General features: G+C 42.7%; 1 protein-coding gene across 1 annotated transcript; it reads left to right on the top strand.

Moving 5' to 3' along the window:
• Positions 1-493: 493 nt before the first annotated feature.
• On the top strand, positions 494-15,317 carry ttll3 (tubulin tyrosine ligase-like family, member 3; the record flags this gene model as incomplete). Its single annotated transcript, XM_079510635.1, has 14 exons — positions 494-528; positions 1,209-1,267; positions 8,827-8,936; positions 9,948-10,094; positions 10,353-10,481; positions 11,074-11,188; positions 11,770-11,844; positions 11,938-12,133; positions 12,321-12,469; positions 12,557-12,800; positions 13,367-13,626; positions 13,766-13,860; positions 14,080-14,160; positions 14,708-15,317. 14 exons carry the CDS (start codon positions 494-496, stop codon positions 15,242-15,244), a joined length of 2,232 nt encoding a protein of 743 aa, XP_079366761.1. The 3' UTR covers positions 15,245-15,317.
• Between the last annotated feature and the right edge of the window lie 343 nt (positions 15,318-15,660).

Below are 15,660 nucleotides of genomic sequence, written 5' to 3'. Positions count from 1 at the left end.
CCTACAAAGGATCGCTGGATCAGAAGGGGAAGTACCGTACTTCAATTTACTTAACAATAATGTAAATTAATTTATGACTCCTTGTTTCTACTTTGAACTTTTGGGCTTTTTGAGATCAGTGTGTAAAAGAAAAAATCACACCCGTGTGAACTGAGTGGTGTAAGGTCTTATATAGACTGATCAGCTGTGGTCTGACGTAATGTCTGACGTAATGAAATCACACCCGTGTGAACTGGGTGACCATAGCAACCGTGCTCATTTTTTGGTACGAACAGACAGACAGACAGACAGACACGTAAACTAACAAAGCCAGTCGTAGGAGTGGTTTACACCACTCAAAAAATATCGTGACACTTACAGTATACATGTATGAAGCTGTCTCTTTCAATTTAGATGTAAAAGAGGGAAATTAATGAGATGGTAATATGTGGGAGAACAAAGGTGGTGGGAAAGGAATCACTGAGAGGGGAGGACAGAGCTATAGTTTGACAAAATGACCCCTCTTTGGATCAAGGTTCATCGCTCCAAGTGAGAAAGAGGTTTACACTTGTATTGCAGTATGAGGGCCAGCTAGGACCATGTTTTGGACAGAGATTAGAGATTATGCTGCCATGAATATGGATATTATAATCCACACAGGGATATTTGTGGACAGAAGTTCATGTGAAAGTCACTTCCTAATCTCCCACATTATCAGACAGGCCAGCACCCATTCACCCCTTCACTGCACCTTGCATCATTCTCTTTTGGTGGTTTCCTCAAACCACTCCTATTTTAGTATGTTTGTGCACTGCAAAGATAAAAATCCTGTTAAGAAATCTCTCTCTCTCTCTCTCTCTGTTAAAGTGGCTTGCAAATGTGTGCTTGCATGTCTGTGTGACTGCCTGTGTGTGTGCGTGTGTGCGTGTGCGTGTGTGTGTGTGTGTGTGTGTGTGTGTGTGTGTGTGTGTGTGTGTGTGTGTGTGTGTGTGTGTGTGTGTGTACGCGCGTGCGTGCGTGCACTTCTGTGTGGCTGTGTGTTCTGTGTTCCCAGTCCTGGAGGGAGTGATGGTCTCGCAGCAGAGCGAGGAGGATAGTCCACATGGATTCACTAGCAGCTCTTTATAAGGACAGGGGGGAAAACTTGCTTGCCTCTATATATAGACAGACTTTATTGGGCCTCTTGTCTCCATCCCCTCACCCCACCCCCACCCCCGTGCTGCTGCTAGGAGTCTCACCAAAGCCATGTGGGAGGCCGACTCTCCTCCAGAGCATGTCCAAGATGAGAGTAATGGCTGATAATGATCAGTGTGATAATAACAGAGTACAGTGAAAGAAAGAAAGAAAGGACGACAGAGAGAGAGAGAGAGAGAGAGAGAGAGAGAGAGAGAGATTATTTTGTTTTCAATGTGCCTTCGCAACCAGCCAAATGACTGTATTCCATGTGGACATCATGGTGTCGTGTCCCTGCCAGCAGCCCACCCTGTCTGTCCCACTGCTTTCAGAGAGGACTGACGGCCCCATGGGGTCCATCCTGTGGCCACTGGAAATGTCTTTTTCCTTCCTCTTCAGCGGTCTTCCCAGCTCTTGCCTCCTGCCCACCCTCTATCTATATATTGTGTGTGTCATGAGGAGCTAGGCCATAATTGTTGAAATTACGAGTGGGCTGTGTGTGTGTGTGTGTGTGTGTGTGTGCGTGCGTGCGTGCGTGCGTGCGTGCGTGCGTGCGTGCGTGCGTGCGTGCGTGCGTGCGTGCTGCGTGCGTGCGTGCGTGCGTGCGTGCGTGCGTGCGTGCGTGCGTGCGTGCGTGCGTGTCTGCTCCCAACCATGCATGTATAACACCATACATAGTCTGCCTGAGTGTATACCGAGACTCTTCAGCCTACAGCCACCCTCTACATAACCCTGATATCTTCTCTTATCTACACAGCAACCCATATTTCTCAAGAGGTCTGACCTCTGTCTGTGTCGGCCATATTTACCATGTGTGGCGCTCTGCTCTGGCATGCTCAGACCTATCATTCTCTGTTATCTACATTACCTGGTGATTCTAACAAACCCTGTGTAGTGGTGGTAACTGTAGTCAAACAGCACTGGCATCATGCCAGCTACTACAAGGCTCATTATTGGTCCAGAACCACCCTGATGTAGATTAACTTCAGATAAGGACTGGTCATGGGGTTGGCATGAGTCTTCAGGAAACACAAGAGTCATATAAACATGAAGATAAACATGAGCTGACAGTTAAACTTCTATGTGTTATCACCACATCATGCCAATTTTTGTTGTGGGTCTTTTACTGTCACTGGAGCAACCGCTTTTGCCACCAGGATGTGTCCAGGACCACAGAGGGGCCCAGTTGGGAGATATAGAAGATCCAAAGGAAGATTCTTTGTTTAAACACAACTTGTCAAATTTAACCACTTAACCACACTTAAACCATGTATACTTTGTTGGCCGGGGTCCCTCGGGGGCCTATACTTGGCCCCTTCCTTTGTTGTTCCCACTACAAATCTCTTCACTGAAAACAAACGTGCACAGCGCGTCACAACGCATGTGTTACGGGTCACAATGTGAACTTGATTGGCTATTTTTTGCCTATGACATGACCTAAATAGAGTATAGTATCAGTTTTGTCTAAAATGTCTGTTGTAGGGTCTTAGATGTAAGATATTTATTGTTGTATATTGACAATAATAAACATCCTACAGTCAAGCCTCAGAGAGTGTATTGCCTGTTGAAATGCTATCGCTGTCAGTGTATTGCATATATATCATCTGTGACCGACTGTGTATAATTTTGTACAATGGCCTGGAGAAATGTCATGGAGCAGTCATGATTAAAAAATCACTTTTAAACATCTGTACAAACCAGCCTGGTAGGCTGAACGAAGTAGAAAAAAGTCTGATCTGCATCTGACAAGCACTCAACTGCCATGCAAATGAAATGCAAATGATATTCAAAAGATGTGTGGTAAAGAAAGGGTTAGTAAGACAAAAGAACCATGAGAGCTTTTCTGTGTATGGGATTTGATGACTTTCACACTCACTGCACTGTAAAATCCACAATTTATAAGGGTTTATTTAGAGGGTCAATTAGAGTTAAATTAAGTATTTTTATTGTTGTTAAACTGTTTTGACTAGTCTTATAAGTACAAGAGTTGCGCTGCCTGCAACTGCAATAAGTGCACGTGACTGTGAAAAGAAACCTTGAACCTCTTGCACCTTGAACTTGACATTTGATATGAGCAAAACTGGATTGCCAGTAAAGCTGCCGTGTCATAGCATTACATCATATCATAAGACCATGACCATGAAAGCATGAATTCAGAAAGAGTTATTCTACCAATGATGCTTTACCCAGTGTGTGTATACATTCTCTTGTGATTTTGACTCCACACTCTAAAGTGTTGGTCAGTCTTTTACCACAGCAGCAACAGCAGACCACTGGGGAATGACAAACTACATTACATCACAATAGCAGAAGCAGTGTTGAAGACAATGGTTGTCTGTGAAGGAAAGGAGCCAAGGCGTGGCCTAGCAGGACAGAGGCTTCTCACACTGGGCCGGCCGGCCGGCCACAGCAGCTGTCTCAACCTCTCTCTTTCCCCCTTCTCTCTCTCTCTCTGTTTCTCCCCCCTCTGGATCTGGAACGCAGGGACAGAGGTGGAGTAGGAGGAGAACCCAGAGAGAGAGAGAGAGAGAGAGAGAGAGAGAGAGAGAGAGAGAGAGAGAGAGAGAGAGAGATGGTTCATACAGTCAGCCAAACAAAGGTACAATGGACAGATGCACCCCCACTTGGAAACGATAGGGCAAGATAGACAAATGTCGATTGGCTATAGACAAGCGCATGCAATGGCGTGTGCAACTGTGCACACAAACACAAATACAGTCCACCCAGCTGACACAGCTATGCACTATGCGTCCGTCCACCCTTCAACCCCTGAGGGGACATTCACACTTCAGTGCTGGCAACACACCTGCCACGGTGTGCCTCCTGGCATAATGTTGTGCCAGTTAGGAGCTAATGTCCAGTATAAAAGAAGAACATCTCTACTGTATTTACCCAACATGCTGTTCTTCCTTAAACACCCATAAAGGTTTACAGGCCATGATGACAGGGAGGAGTGAATAAGCTCACCTCTGAGCTGAATTTCACATTAGAGAAGAGATAGCTATGTGTGACTGCTGAGGTCAAAGTAATTGCCTCACGGACATGACAGCTCAGAGGAGCAAAGCACCTGGGTATATAGTCAAAGAACTCTGTCTAGCATTTAAAACCAACTCACTGTGGGGCTGTGCAAACAGCGGATGAGCATCATTGAGCGTGTATATGAGCTCTGAATCAACACAAAGCCCACCTGCCCTTCAGTTTACATGAAAACAAATACAACAAAAGTGATACGCCCAGCCTGAGGGGCCTCTGCCACAGTCACCTGACTCACATAAACCAGTGGGCATTCAATGGGTCCACCTGTTATTAAAGCTTTCATAATGATGGCTGCTGGTATTATGAATTTGCTTATACAGGAGACAGATCTTCACAGAGGATGATTTACATGCCATGGTGGTTAAGCCATGGGTTTTCAGCTAGAGCATGTTACCTTCGTTGTATAAATCCACACATAAGGCCACACATAAAATAAGTTAGAATTATTTCATTAGGGGTGCCCACTGGCCTAGTGGTCCAGGCGCATATACCACACAGGCTCTAATGCAGCCTGACTGACAGCGTGATTGGGTTCGAATCCCAATCCTGAATGTCACTCCACATCTCTCTCCCCGTTTCCTGTCAATTTCCACTACTATCAATAAAGGCAGAAAAAGCGGCCCCAAAATATCTTTACAAAAACGAATTATTTCAATCAATAGGGCGTCTATTTCTGTGTCATCATCAGGCTCAGAGCAGACTACTGTCAGTCAGTAGCCTACTGTGCTACCACTACCAGCACAGCTTGTTTAGTCCCTCTGATCCTGTAGAAAAAGGAACAGCATGTGCTTCCAGCTATGTGACTTGATTATAGCCTAACCACCTCTTCTGTCCCTGGTGATATGCATCCCTAGATCATGAATGGCCATGGGTGCATGGCTGCACTGGCTTCAGGCCCCATAGTGGATTGTGACTGTCAGTTAAGCTCCATATGACTGACATTCCACAGTAATGCCAATCTACAAGATCACAAGGCAATTGGCATTGCAGTTGCACCATCGTACGACGAAGCATAAAACCTGACTCTAGTCTGCTTCCACAGATAGCTGTAACACGAGGGAGGGGAGGGGATTCCCTCGTGTTATCTTTTAATAACAATCGACGTCGTTTATAAAATAACGTCATATGACTGCTCCATTATACGGAAGTCAACCATGTTCAAGTTCAACGACGGAATTACTCTATGGAATTACGGAACACTGAAATGGTGGAAACAGGCGGTTGTATTTGCAATTGGTTTAATGTGGATTTGGCGCCAGTTGGGACGTTAACGGGTATTGCCTGCCATCTACTGGTCACTAGGCTATATCCTACGTCAAAAATGTGTTTCCCTAGAATCCCTACTCCAGAAATCAAATAGAAGATACCTTACGGTTTGAATTTGATTGATTGATTGATTGATTGATTGATTGAAACTTAACAGTATGCAGAATGGGTGCATTTCAAACGAAAGCGCATGTCAATACAAAAACGGTCTATCTACTTCTACTACGCAAACGAAACCACACAACAACGTTTAAAGTTACCTTCTTTAAAAATGTCCATAACAACGGATGCAACAATAGGCCTATTATTGAAACGGAACATGCTACGCTACCCTACCCTGGCTACAACCAATAACTTTTAGCCTACTCCGCCTTTTTAAAACGATTCCATTCTATTTCCATTTTAAGTCTTTCACTTAAGTTCTCTCGCACGCGCACCCATGCTGCACCATATAGTTATAAATAACTATATGTTATGATATATAATGAATAAGAAGAAAATTATTTTTTTTACACGTTGTTATGGAAACGGTAAACAGACTGACTGACTGTGACTGAGGTGATAGCCTAATGGCTGATCTACCGTGGGAGCGCTCGTCTGGTCTGGTGCAGCAGCGTGCCGTAGGCCTACTACCCACTGACCCACTGACTGCACTGAAGTTGTAAACGTTCATTTGGGTGAGTAGGCGCAGTGGCAGGTATAAGCAATTTTACAGTTGTAAACAATGTTTGTTTGGTTTAATGTTTACGACGGTCGCTTAAGGCGTGTTGTTTGAGAAGTAGGCTAGTGTCAGTGTGTCAATCAGGAAGACTGAGCTATTTTCGATTTTCTTATCTTTGGCAGGTTGCGATTTATCGCACGTCACGTTCCCTACAAGACTTTCAATCCGATGATTAACATAATAAATTGACCTTTGTATAAAAACTGTCTGGTAGGTAGGCTATAGGTGATAGGATATAGTCAGGCAGGCTATGCGAGGGGTTGTGTGCACAATGTGCAGCTCTTTCTCAAGGGCATGTAAACGAAGTCTAGTTGGCTGTTTAAGTAACAACTAACACTGTAGGCTACTGTCCAGGGAAGGCAGCAGGGTGAAGTAACGTTACAGGTGCACGAGCTGTCTCCCCGACTCTCCCGCACAGCATTTTGACCCTCTTTTGACCCCATTTAATTTATTTATTATATCTTATTACTGATTCATATATACTATAGTATTACATTGAAAGATCACAGCTGAAACCTGTATTTCAACAAATGGAGGGAGTGACACTTATTGAAAAAAAAACTCCACTAGTGTTTGTGTTCATAAATCGGTCCTATACTGTACATGTTTCTGTATTTATTCTCTCATTTCTGCATTACTGTATTGCACTTCTGGCTAGACGCCACCCTTCATTTCATTGTCAAAGTATTTGCATGTATACTCTGTGCAGTGACAATAAATTGAATCTAATCTAATCTAAATCTAATCCTATACATCAAGAATGCTGAATTAATCATGAAGGTCACACTTACAAATTCCAGGTGGTCAAATGCTTGATGCAAAGGCCATGCATTAAAGTTTCATAACCATGCTGTTTTAGACCATATGAGCTGAAGAGTTCAAGGCTAAAGCTTCAGTTACACTCAGACTCTCAGTAGTTTTGTGAACACTGCGGTGCGGTATATATTTATCTTATTACTGGAGAAATCCTGTCAAAATGTGTATGTTTGTATGTTGTGAGTGTGACATGTAGCCTACTGTATTAATGGAGTGGACTGTCATTCAGGTGCACATGCGGTCAAGAATGCATGCGTCAGTGAATATTTTTCTATTTACAAGAAACATGACAATGTGCAATGCTTTTGCAAATATAGTTAGATTGCTCAATGAGCCTTAAACACTTTAATGCATGTCTAACTTCTCACTTTCAATGTAATACTTCCAAAAAGCAGGGTTGAAGAAAGAAACTATAATTACAAGGACCCTTATTGTTACTGTTTTGATTGATTGATTGAAATATTTATTAACAGTTTTCAGAATTACAGTACAATTCAAGCACAACTCAATGCAAAGACTGTTAACCGTGAGTGAATGACCCAATAAAGCATTACACTTGTTTACAAGAGGGTCCACCTTGTTGTATTTGCTGACAAATATACGGTAATGTTCTAACAGACAGTAATTCCACTTCGCAGGCAGACTTTTGATCATTTTACTTGACTACTTTAGGAAAGGCAAGAATGATGCTGTCTAAAATGGTGACTTTGATGCATTTGTCGATACTGTTGTGTCACTGGTGTGGGTGGTGACTAGTGACTAGTTTAAACAGTCCATCGATTAGATCTATCTACAAGTGCAAAACTAGATTCACTAGTTTGACTCAGGCCATGACTGCTTAAATCAGCCACCCCCCACACCACGGTCACCAGTAGAACGCATCACTGAATTGGAGAGGGATTGGTCATGAACGCAGCATCCAATTTGCCATACAGCATTTGCACACACTTTTCTACTGGTAGACCAAGGAAGAACTGCAACTTAAATATTTCAAATTGGCCTCATGGTGGTGCTATAACATGTCACAACACAGCCCTGGTAACCCGGCCTGGCAGGCACACAGTTTAGTTTTTGTTGTGATGACTTGATGATGATTTGTTGTATTCATCTGATCTTTTCTATGTCTCTAGAATTTGCCTCTGCTGGAGAGATGGGAACATTGGGAAACCCCTCTAAGGATGAGCACAATGTAGTTATTATGGGTCAGCGACACAACGAAGCCCCCAAGAGTGTCAACAGAGACAAAAGCTTACAATCAAGTAGTTTCTCTATATAGCTACATTTTTGTAGTAGATACTAGCTATCACTTCTCTATTTTACTATATTTGATTTGCACAACAGGATGTATACATAATAGGCTATACTAGTTCTTTCCATGGGAAAGATGATTGCTCTACCAGCAAAATGTGTTAATATAGCCTACTGTATAAAATCGGTTTCACTACTTTAAACCTATATACAGCCGATCTACAAGCCCCAATGTGTTGCGATGCATTTGTGACATTTAACAAATACTTTTGAAACATTTTAACAACACAAACTTTTATGGGGGTCCCTGGCACAACACGTTTTCAGATGGGGATCAGAGGCCAAATACATACACAGTATTTGGCGGTCCTTGACATGAAAAAGTTTGAGAAACACAGCTCCATATTACCTACTATAGATATAGTATAGTCTACAAATCTACTAATTTAGATTAATCACTCTCATTCTATTGTATTTTGCTATCAATTTTCAAATGTGTTATGAACAATATTATGTTAGCCAGAAACAGTAGTATAATTTCATTGAATCACCTAATTTTCATTTTTGTATTTGTGGGACTGTGACAGCGGCAGCTACACCTCCTGAGAGCAAAACATGTCATAGCCTTTTCGGCCGTACAGTTCTTAACCCAGAGAGGCTGAGAACAGCCAAGGCCCTGGTCGACAAAGCAGTGAAGGTAAACTATCTGCATGTACTGTAGCAGTGCACCAACCTGGTCATCGGGAGCATTTATGGTTTCAGCGCATACAGTATGCTCAGGAGGACATGAGCAAATCAACACAATCTCATCCTCACTCGTCAAAAATGATAGCTTTGTCCCCTAGTGTCTCTCTTTAGTTACTGTAGTGCCCCATTCAACTTCTATATCGATTCAAGGACCACATTAGTACAATAAACACTGTATTTATGTTTGGAGTGATGCGAAAGTGACCCTTCCGGATGTTGGCGAAGCTACAGTATTTGACGAGTGGGGATGAGACTGCGTTGTGTAGGCTACAAATACGTCTACAATTGGCTTCCAAAATGTTCAAGATGGACTTATTTGACAGAAAAGTATAAAAATCCTGAATCCAATATGCAATCAACCCCTCAATTGAATCACATATGGAGGAGAATCCACACAGCAAGCAAAAATGATTTCACGTATATTCATATGGGGTGCCACAAATTTGACAAATGGTTTTTCATTCTGTATGGAAATTAATGTAATCTGATGGCTTCCTTAGAATAAAAACATTAAATGAGGTAGGCTTCTTCAAAATGATCAGCGATAATGTAAAGTCAGTTAGTCATGGCAGACAAGAACTATTATGGCCATATGTTTGAGTGGTGCAACCACTCCTATAGACAGATATGTGTGTGACTTTGTCCCTGGGTCTGAGCACGGAAATAGCACATGTTCACCACCAAGTGTCACTGTTGTGCAGCCTAACACACCACCAAGTCTCACTGTTGTGCAGCCTAACACACACACACACACACACACACACACACACACACACACACACACACACACACACACACACACACACACACACACACACACACACACAGTCCAGGGAGGAGAGCTTGTACAGTACGTACAGCACAAGTACAGTACAGCACCACTCACTTCAGAAGGGGCTGATTTTTCTGTGTAAACCACCATTGTTCCCTAGTCTATTGCTTTCTCTCCCTCTCTCCCAAGATGCATATGATATTCTCCATCCAGGGCCCCTACCCTGTTGTGGGAGCAGCGTTGCGGGCCAGAGGCTGGGTCGAGCGCCGTATCCTACACCCCGGCCAGCATACATACCGTCACACTAACGCCAGTGATGATGATGACTGTGAGCTGGTTGAGTTAACACTTACATTTTCCATTATAATCAATGTGGATATTTTACCCATCTGTCTAACCTTTCCGTTCCTTATCTGTACTCACTTTCCATAGACAATATGGAAGATGTAGAGAAAGAGTTTGATTCCGGTGGAATGTATGACATAATGGTAACATTTCTGAACATCCAGGCTTGTGTTCTTTGCTGTTCTTTTGGTGGATCCACTTTATCCCATCATTATAATTAGCTGTTCTGCCTCTCTTGTCTTTCTCCAGTCTCGCATGGTGCGAAATGAAACAGTGTATTTCTATTGGACAAATCGCAGAGATGCCATCGACAACCGCATGTTACACAAGGAGCAAATTACAAACCACTTTGCAAAAGCAGGCAGCTTCACCACTAAGGTATCATTACAAGTAGGACATTGTCATTACCATGCCTGCAGGCAGGGGGTTGTAATTGCTGTGTATCTTTTTGAACAAAATAACTGGAGAAATTATGGCTGGACCTATTTTTTTTTACAGTCTATGGGCTGGACTTTGATTTAACTTGGTGGGAATGAGTAGTAGGCTGCCCTGTCAAAAGGTCAAGGTAATTTATGGAGTGGGGTTGGGAGGATGGTTGTGGGTGGGAGGAAGCGAAGATACTTAGAATGGCTAAATGTATTTTTTGTTTAAATATCTTTTTTTTTTAAAGAAAATAAAGAGCTGGTCAATGTCACAATCAATGTTATATTTCATAGTAAATAAACACTTTATTATACAGTTGTATACAACATCTGGGCTTTATGGAGTGAAATAGTCTGTTATCAGGCTATCTGTGTTGTTATTGTCTGTGTTGTATCTTTATTTTTTATATGGACCTATTGTGTCTGAAATAGTTTATCTATAACAAGCGATCTGATGTGGACAGTCTTCGTACCATGCACTCGGGAGCATTTATATGAAGTTTGATATTACTTCTTCTTTGATCCGTTGCCCTCTCTTTTCTTCCCAGGTGGGGTTATGTGTGAATCTAAGAAACCTGTGCTGGTTTGACTCAGCTGACCCAGAAACCTTTTTCCCACGTTGCTACAGACTAGGAGCAGAGGATGATAAACATGCTTTCATTGGTGAGAACTTCATCATCCATCATACTTCCTCATTTATCAACCAATCACCCCACCACTGGCAAATCTCTAATATGTCTGATAAGATTATGAAACATTAGAAGGTGATCTGATGGGTTTTTTTAATGCTTTATTTCAGATAGGTGTGTAATTCAGTTTAGAGAGACAAGGGCAAAGATAGAGGAGGGACATGCGAGACATGCCCTTGGTCAGGTTCAAACCTCATTGTCTCCGCCAGGCCGAAGGCTTGGCGAAAGAGTATGTTTTGCAAACCGTCAGCTTGTCAGTTCGTCAGTGTGTGTCGGTTCGTGTGTCCATGTGTCTGCGTACAGCTAATCTCCGGCACTGTTGGCCCAGTCGCTGCCAAACTGTGCACACACAGTTTGACAATCCCAAAAAAAGACATGGCACCCTTTTCACATTGGCCTTTTATAGCGCCACCAAGAGGCCACAATAACCTAACTGACCTGGCGAAGATGAGGAGCACCATTTCTAGTGTACTCTGATCTTGCATTTGTAAGTTGCTCTGGTTAAGAGCGCCTGCAAAATACCTAAATTGTAACTGTATAATTGTCACTTTGTAGAGGATTACAGAAGGACAGCCTGTACCAGTCTTTTGCAGTGTGTTGTGGAGAGATCGCAAAGCAAAGCAAATCAGAGTAAGACTCTCTGTTTCAAGTCTTAACTCATTGAGAGCAATTCATTGTTTCAATATATCTCCATGGATTTGACATTTTGTTCCTCCATCTAAGATAAGAAGAAACAAAACAAGCATTGCCAAGACACACCTTTGGTTCCCTCCAAAATGATTGACTGTGCACTGAAGGTTTGCCGGAACTTCCTAGACAGTCTGGAACACAATGACATAGACATGAGCCTGGAAGCATCACAAGCACTTACACATGAGCAGTGGTCTGAGTTGATCAAAAACTACTACCTTGCTGTTCAGTAAGTACTCTCTCTCTCTGTGTGTGTGTGTGTGTGTGTGTGTGTGTGTGTGTGTGTGTGTGTGTGTGTGTGTGTGTGTGTGTGCTCGTGCGCTCGCGTGCGTGCGTGCGTGTGTTCTCAGTGTCATGCCATTTCTTTCTTTCTTTCTTTCTTTCTTTCTTTCTTTCTTTCTTTGATTCCATTCTAGTGATGGGGTGGAGATTGAGGACAGTGTTCACTTTGTGAACCGCTGCCAGGCGATGCTGTCTAGGCTGCGGGAGGTCAGCCCACAGCTGGACACCGATGGCATCCACAACGTCTGGATCATCAAACCTGGAGCCATGTCCAGGGGCAGAGGTATGAAGGACAGAACAGCAGCATAAATACATTATAAAGCTACCATCCAAACTGAGCCTGACTGAGCTGAGTTTTATTGCTCTCTAGGCATTGTGTGCACCAAACGTTTGGATGAGATCCTCCAGGTGGTGGAGAGTGATCCAACCCTGATCAAGGACAGCAAATGGGTGGTGCAGAAGTACCTAGAGCGGCCCCTGCTGGTCCATGATACCAAGTTTGATGTGCGCCAATGGTTCCTGGTCACAGACTGGAACCCTCTGACCATCTGGCTCTATAAGAAATGCTACCTCCGCTTCTGCACGCAGCCTTACTCTCTAGATACACTAGACAGGTGAGACAACAACAATAAGGTAACAACAGAAAAGGAGAGATGGAGAAAGAGAGAAAACTGTATTGAAATATTAAATATAAAACTTTTTCAAAATACTGTGTTAGTCGATGAATGTGAGGCATAAATCCAATCCAAAATGCAGTTATGTAAACATATTGAGTGGCCTACTGGTCCAGTGGCCTAGACATGTTAACAAACAAAGCCAGTGATGGACATACAAAACAGATGCTTGGTCAAATGTTATACTTCTAAGTACCTCAGTTAAATTCCATGTACAGTAACCCACCCATTACCATAAATTAACCCTAATACAGGAATGATATTGAACGAATAATATTCACACTTGGCAGTTTATGAATTACTGCTGTGGCACTGCCCATTAAACAATTTGTTTGACTGTTAACATTTGTAAAAAAGGGGAAAAAAGTGATGAAAGTATCTTATTATATTGTATAATCCCTCATCCATTTCTCCAATCATACCTCTGCTTCTTGTCCTTGTTACTATACTCTCTGTTACATTCTATTTGACTCTCTGGTCTTGTCTGCTCACTCCCATTCCATCAGCTCTGTCCACCTGTGTAATAACTCAATTCAGAAGCACCTGCAGCCCTCCCAACGACGCCATCCAGATGTGCCTGCTGACAATATGTGGTCCTGTGACCAGTTCAGGACCTTTCTGTCCAGTCAGGGCAGAGCAGCTCAGTGGGGGGCCATCGTGGTCCCAGGAATGAAGAAGGCTGTAATCCATGCTCTGCAGACTGCACAAGACCTGGTGGAGTCACGCAAAAACACCTTTGAACTATATGGCGCTGACTTCATTTTAGGTAGAATGGGATGGCGGATTCAGCTGTCAGCACATTATTGCTGCCAGTTTCCAATTCCAAGAACCAATTCTCTCTCAAAAAGTTGTTGTTTTTCTTATAAAGGAAATGTATTACTTTTTTTTCCTTTCTGCTATTTTAGGCCAGGACATGTGCCCGTGGCTGATAGAGATAAACGCCAGTCCCACCATGGCCCCCTCCACCACTGTGACAGCTCGTCTGTGTGCTGCTGTACAGGTCGATGCTTTAAAGAGAGGACTAAAATACTTTCTTTTTTAATAATGCATTCTGTTAGCTATTCAGGTTTAACCCCCAAGGTTTTCTTTGCCCCCCTTTTACATTGTTTTTATGCAGATATTTTTCATTCTGTACTGTAGCACTTTGAGATTTGTTTCAAATGTAGTGCATGCATTATAAACATTATAAACATAACAAGTATTATTATTATTATTACAGGAGGACACACTGAAGGTTGTTCTGGACCGCAGACAAGACAGGACAGCAAATACTGGGGAGTTTCAGCTCATATACAAGCAAGTAAGGAAGAGCTGGACTGTTCTTATGATCAGTAAAGGTTGTCACAGGTTGTCTATCCCTCTTTCCCTGGTGGCCTGGTCTCATCTTCCTCCTGGCTCACAAGCTGTGGAATGACCTCCTTGCATTGGTCAGGAGTCAGGACCACTCGGACTAACTCGCAATTCATCTTTAGACTCCAGCTTGTCTACCAACACTTAATTATTTTTGCAAATGCACTCCCTGCTTATTGACTATATATGTTAGTTGTGTTATATAGATAGATGCTAATTATTTCGTTTTCTTGTTGGTTTTCTTGTTTTTTGGCATTCTAATTCCTTATCCTGTAGTTGGTTGACAAAGGTTCATGCTTGCTTAACTTGCACATAGGAGAGCATCTACTAAGTGCATACAAAATCTTTAGTTAATTTTGCAACATGTATGAATACTGTATAATTATGATATATCCTTGTTAATATACTGTAGAGGAGATGTGTTTCTTACCATTCATTATTATTTAATTCAAATGTGCACTCATTTCATTCACCCACTCTATTTCTTTGTTATCCAGGCAGCAGTGGAAGTGCCACATTATGTCGGAATCAACCTAAATGTTGAGGGCTTCCAAATCAAATACCCACATCCTGCTCCTCCAAAACCTTCCCACCAATCTGAGCATTGGCCAGTACTTCCTGCACTGAGACGCTGGGGCCCTTCCAAGGTCAAGGAGTCTTGGATAGAAAAAACAAGGTCTTTAGAGATTTTAAGGCTTCAGCTGATGCCCATGGGCAAGATCGACTCCTTCCACCTGCCAATCAGTGCCCAGGCAGCACGGTCACTGGATAGCTGGAGGAGGCCTCAAGTATTGAAACATCGGTCAGGGAAAGTTTGCCATCTCACCCCAGAAAGGCAACAACATTTTTTACCTTTGGGGCTGATAAACCCGTTTCATGAATCAGACAAGGAATCACATTCCGCCAGGGTCTCCACAGCGAGAGTCTCAGTCTCACACCCTATGAACAGTTTCAGAAACCTCCCACGACATCAGAGCTTCCATCAGACACAAATCAAGACCCTCCTGGGTAGTGGAATTAACAAGCACTCTTGATGGAGAAAGAGGATTGTCGAGACCACATCACCACCATCCTTCAGTAAACATTTATATTTGCTCTCAGCTGTTGGTCTACCTAAAAATAAAGGTGGTATTTCACATGATGTATTCTTGATTGTTTTGTGTTCTGTCAATAGCCATACTGGGCGAGTTGGTCATTTCTGTTTAATCAATAATTGTGAGCTTGAGGATCGCCTATTTTAAATATTAAATATTTAATATTGAATCTAGCAAACATTCTGGGCACACAAAAAATGTATATCAAATTTGACATACATTTCTATGAGACAAATAGCTATTGACCATTGAACTTCAAACTAGTGAAAACAAACGTCCCACTGATGAAAACCTGCTAAATCTTTCAGTCAGTCCGTCCATCCGTCACGCCTCGTGACACTCCACATAGCCGTCTC

Source organism: Electrona antarctica (assembly GCF_951216825.1).
Source record: "Electrona antarctica genome assembly, chromosome: 9".
NCBI lineage: Eukaryota > Metazoa > Chordata > Actinopteri > Myctophiformes > Myctophidae > Electrona > Electrona antarctica.
This window is presented reverse-complemented; position numbering and strand designations above follow the sequence as displayed.